This window comes from Mastomys coucha, unplaced genomic scaffold (genome assembly GCF_008632895.1).
Source record: "Mastomys coucha isolate ucsf_1 unplaced genomic scaffold, UCSF_Mcou_1 pScaffold5, whole genome shotgun sequence".
Classification (NCBI taxonomy): Eukaryota; Metazoa; Chordata; class Mammalia; order Rodentia; family Muridae; genus Mastomys; species Mastomys coucha.
The window spans coordinates 80,037,431-80,042,974 of NW_022196911.1; the positions used below are offsets into that span (position 1 = coordinate 80,037,431).

General features: G+C 38.1%; 1 protein-coding gene across 6 annotated transcripts in view; it reads left to right on the forward strand.

Annotated features, from left to right (window-relative positions):
• Acaca (acetyl-CoA carboxylase alpha) overlaps positions 1 to 5,544 on the forward strand; it is a 268,630-nt gene that overhangs the window by 148,491 nt on the left and 114,595 nt on the right. For all 6 annotated transcript variants that reach the window (XM_031350925.1, XM_031350927.1, XM_031350930.1 and 3 more), the window contains one exon: positions 659 to 777. In XM_031350925.1, the coding sequence (XP_031206785.1) occupies positions 659 to 777 (119 nt within the window). The remainder of the gene's footprint in view (positions 1 to 658; positions 778 to 5,544) is intronic.

Consider the following 5,544-nt stretch of genomic DNA (forward strand, 5'->3'; position numbering starts at 1 on the left):
CAGAAATCCGCCTGCCTCTGCCTCCCAAGTGCTGGGATTAAAGGCGTGTGCCACCACCACCCGGCTTGCAGTTTGTTATAGTACTGTATCAAGTTAGTGAGTTTCAGTTGTTAGGTCACGTTATGCCTCCTGCTTTTACATATGGGTTGAGGATGGAAATGCTTCAATACTGATCTGGAGCGGTAAGATTGGTGGTGAGGTACCAGATAGATAAAAAGGTGAACTTGGCAGTGATTTTCTGCTTTCCCTCTTTATTCCCCAAAGTAGCCTAGAACCAGCACCTCTTATTTTTCTCACTACTCTATCTTCTGTTGGAATCATTATGCTAATAAATTAGTAGTTGTGGTTCTGTATGGTGTCTTTTGCTAAAGATAAAACCTCCAGTGTTTAGGGTAATGGGAAAGGTTTGCCATGACCCTGGATATCCAGCAGGTGTTGCCTTGTTTTCATTTTATTTTGCTGTATTTAGAGTCATAGGTAAAACATTAAAACCCCAGCATTAACAATTAGAGCAAAGTATTATGTTCACGGTCTTGCAACCTCTCACGGCAAACTGCCATCTCCATAACAGATGCATCTTTTTAAGCCTTCCTTGGTCCAGCCATTGTCTTCATTTCTGTTTTCTAAGTGTATTTACTGAGGATTACTTTTTAACCAGGTATATGTTCGAAGGGCTTATATTGCTTATGAACTCAACAGTGTACAACACCGCCAGCTTAAGGACAACACCTGTGTGGTGGAATTTCAGTTCATGCTGCCCACATCCCATCCAAACAGGTGAGTTGAGCTGGTACATGCACCTGAGCTAGCCAGTGACCTAGTAAGGTTCAGTTAAGAGGTGTTCTAAATGACAATTCCTGATACTTGTAGCAAGAAATGTAGATAAACAAGTGGGCAGACTTGAATGAACCCTGAAGGAGGAGCTTCTGGAGGCCTATGTCTTCATCTGGGGAGATACAGTGTGGTCTAGTTAAGACAGACATAGCCAGGGTCATCTTGTTTATTCTTGCTTGTATATGTAATTAAAGGACATCCTTCCTCTTTCCCTCCCTCTTTTCTTTCCTCCCTCCTTTTTATTCCTTCTCTTCTTTCTTCCATGAGCATTTGACCTGCCAGACCCTCCCTACCACTCCAAAATAAAGCAGTGGTTGAACAAGCAGCGAGGCTGTGTGCAAGTTCCGCTTTGGCTTGTGCTGTCTGGGCTGGGCTACCTGAGCAGTCTCTGCCTCCTGTATTTAACAGTTGTAATTTCATCAGCCAGTTTTTTAAAAGTCATACTCGAGAGCCAAACTAATTGAATATAAATTAATGACTTAATTGGCCATCTAGTTTCATTATTTTTCTTTCCCTAAGTCCTTTAAAATGTGCATATGTAAATTTGTTTTGCTTTGGGTTTAAAATGAAAATAATTTATTTACATACTTATTAAAAATATTCTGTGGCAATGAAATTCCAAGAATTCCAAGCCATACATATGTTCATCCCATCCTGTATTTTTATTGTTTTTAGTAAGACCACAGGAAATAAAAACACAGCCAATCATACCCTGCTCCTCTTCATTTCTTCTTTATTGCCTTGGTCCTTCGCTGCTGTTACAAACCACTATGTCTTTGGGGATCCTTAGTTATAGACACCAGAAATGGTTTTGTTCTGAATTGCCACTTCACCCAAAGCAAGAGCCTTTCAGGAGACAAAGAAGTCTGTGCTGAGCGTTTTGGCCACTGGATGCCACTGTTGATCCAGCCGAGGCCGGCAGATGAACAGAGGCGTCTTCAGGAAAAGTACGTCTCTTCTTTGTCTTAGATGATCCTTTCACTTTTCCACCTCAAAAAATGTCTTGTGGCTGGCAGAGAAAAGCATATATCCTTGATTTAGCAAGCATCTCTCAGTACATTTTTGCCTCTGTGGATTTCTGAATCTCATTTTCTAGAAACAAATGGTTGTCCTTCATCGAGCAGCGAAGTACTTGTGGCACATATGGGCTCCACATCAGGTCTTCTTTCTTTTCCTGCATTCCTTGAATAATTGTAGAGAACTGCATGCTATACTTTAATGCTTTGTAATTCTCAAGACAACCTTCCTTTCTTCTGCTTTTCTCCTGCCTTTCTGTGGCAGTGATTTGTAGTCAGCCTGCCGGGCCCCTCCTGACTTCCTTCCATATTGCTCCCCTGGTCTTTTGAATTGTTCTGACCCTATCTTACTTTTTACATTTATGTGTCTTTATCTATGTGTGTAAAGAAGACTTGCAGGAGTTGATTCTCTCCTTCCACCACGTAGAACTAGGAATTGAGCCCAGTTAGGCCATCATGCTTGATTGGCAAATGCCTTTATTGTCTGAGTCATTGCACTAGACACATCTTTTACAATTTGAGAATGTATGTCCAGTTTGGAGAAAAAAGTTGACTGGAAATTGAAATGCTTAACTTTTTAATTTAGAAGCCATATTCACCTTTCTACATAAAGGTAGTAAATCTTGTTTTAGCCTGACATAGCTTCAAAATGTTTTTGTCCCTCCAACATCTATAATGTAAATACCCCTATGGATAAAGGTCACGTTTAAAAAGAAGTATAATTTATAGATCCTGATGTTTTCCTTGATCATGAGTGTAATATTAAAGCTGCAGGAATGTCATCACTATTAGAAGTAGTATTTCTATACCTATGCAAGTGAAGATAAATGTAAAGTAAAGATAAATAATCTTTGTGAAAACCATAATAATTGCTGGGAAATGGCTTAGTCAGTAAAGCTCTTACCACATAAAGATGAGGTCTCAAGTTTAGATCCCTAGCACCCACATTAAAGCCAGGTACAAGGCATGCATTTGTAACCCCATGCTGAGGAGGAAGACAGACAGGCTTTGTATGCATGCTTACACCCCCCCCCACACACATACACACAAATCTATAAAATGTTTCTAAAGCCTTTTTCAGTTTATGATCAGATGATAACATTTGATCATGGAATGTTATACTTAATTTCAGAGAAAACTTATTCAGAAAGTTACAGATTTGCTACTTGATTTAACATTTGATAAGATTTTATATTTGCATATATATTTGCAATTATAATCATATTCTGATATCAATTGATGTATTATAATTTAATTTTGATTTCTACCCAAATCTGGTTTGATCAAAAACTATTAGGTAAGTGCTCAGCCCTCCATGGAACAGCCCCAGGCCACCTACATTTTTGACCAGTGGTCTATAGAGCTGCTGGTCTCTACAGTTTCTCAGTTTAATAAATAAACTTCACAATTTTAATTGTAGTTCTATCAAATTTTGTTTGTTGAAACGGCTCTCACTATGTAACTCAGGCTGCCCACCCACTACCCATCCCCCACCCCCACCCCCAATTCATAGTCCTCCTGCCTCAGTTTTTTGCATGCTAGGGTTATAGTGTGGCCATTGTGCTTTACTTTAGTTGTATTATAAAGAATATAGGTCAGGACCAGGCAATTAAAACATATGGAAAGAAGTGTGGGAGGGCTTCAGATGCAGCCAGCTTCTTTGTTCTTTTTCTGCGGAATCAAGGCATACCACATTCTTAGCACATCAATGTGTTCACTAGCCAGGAAACTCCAACAAGCTTGTGTCAGGTTTTTATCAAGGTTTCATTTCATAGGCACGATTGAGCAAATCATAGGCCACATGAATGTACTCAATCTCTCCTCCCCAGAGGTCAGGTTAGCATAAAGCCATAACCCTCTAACCACATAGTTGGTGTTTCTAGTGACTAGCTTCTATCTGGAGTCATGTGACCTCTTAGCATAAGCTCAGATGGGATGCCTGAATAACAAAATACACTGCCACTGCTTGGGAGACTCCAAGGACTTGGAGTCTTTCTCCTGGCAGCTGAACAATGGTTGAAGACTTACAGTATGCCTGGTCACCTTTTTAAAAAGCTTAGCTAATTTTTCTAGCTTCAGTATTTTTCTTTCATTCTTTCCTAAGGATTATTGGAATTATTTAAGGAATACCTTGAAAATGCACATATTGGTATCCTGCCTTCCAAACTCTGATTCATTTTGGATTAGGGTTCTGTCAGTGACTGTAAAGTTCAGCACTGTATAGTAGAATCTAATTCAAACTATATACATAATTTTAAATTTCCTGTTAGCTACATTTGAAAGTACGAAAAGAAACAATTTTAATATGTCATTTAAACCAGTATATGTGAAATATCTTTTAAGTATATAATAAAAATTATTAATGTAATATTTTTTATTTTTTTATTCATACTTAGCCCTTAAAATTCAGTTAATTTTACATGGGTAGCATGTCTACCAGCTACATGTCTAGTATTCCCTAACCACATTCAGCTAGTTACTGCCATACTATTCAGCTTAAATCTAGACCACAATTTAATTAGGACAATAATATTGAGTCCTTTTGTTAACATTTATGGTATAGTCCCTAGGAGAGAGGAAGAAAAACACCTCTTAGGTTGCTATCATTAGTGGTTGTAGGAATTATCCATACCAGATGCAGATTTACATTACAATATTTTACACATGCTTCAATAATTACTCTGTCAAAATAGAGAATATACAGATATAGATATATAAATATAGAGAATCAAGCTTAGATCAGTGCAAAGGAGATTATAACCTTTTCTCATTGGTTTGGGAACTGGTATCATTTTGAGACAAATTCTTAACTACAGCCTAGGCTGGTCTGCAGCTATTATGTAACTGAGGATGACTTTGATCTCTAGATCCACCTGCCTTCATTTCCTGAGTGAGAGGATTTCAGGCATGCACCACCATATCTGGCTTGAAAATATACATTTTATATAACCAGTTACTTTTGCATTTTCTTTCCTAGTCCTAGATTTATATTGTTCAGCACTTGGCTAGAGATGTCTTTGTAAGCTGCCACAGCTAACAGAACCATGGGGTTACCTGATAGGATTCTCACTTCAGTTTTTGCCTATTGATTTGATTCCCATTGGATGATACATTTGAACATGGATCACTGGAAAATGCAGATGTCTTTTGAATTGAAGGCCCATGTTTTGTTAGGACTTGTTTAGATCCTTAGAACATAGAGAAAAGTATGTTTATAATGAGTAGGGCAGCTCTGACCAAGAACAGATTCCTTTTTTAGCACACTTGGTTAATTGGCTTACAAAGTTTCCATAGGCTTTTTTCCTTAAGATTCTATTTTATTTTATTTTATGTATGTAGGTGTTTTGCCTCAATGTATGTCTGTGCACCATGCCCATGCTTGGTATCCTCAGAGGCCAGAAGAGGGCATTGGATCTTCTGAAACCAGCATTCTAGTGGTTGCGAGCCACCATGTGGGTGCTGGAAATCAAACTCAGGTCCTCAGGGACAACTGCTGCCTGGTCTTGAGTAACCTGTTTCAGCTCATTCTCTTCTCTTGAACAGTGGTTAAAGAATAGTTAGAAACCTGTGACACATGTCTATTTTTGTATATTTCCTGCTTGTACTCTAAACCTTCTTAGAATTTAGATTTTATTTGCTGTTGTATATAATTTTAAGTGTCAGGGTTGGTTTTTTTTTTTTTTTTTTTTTTTTT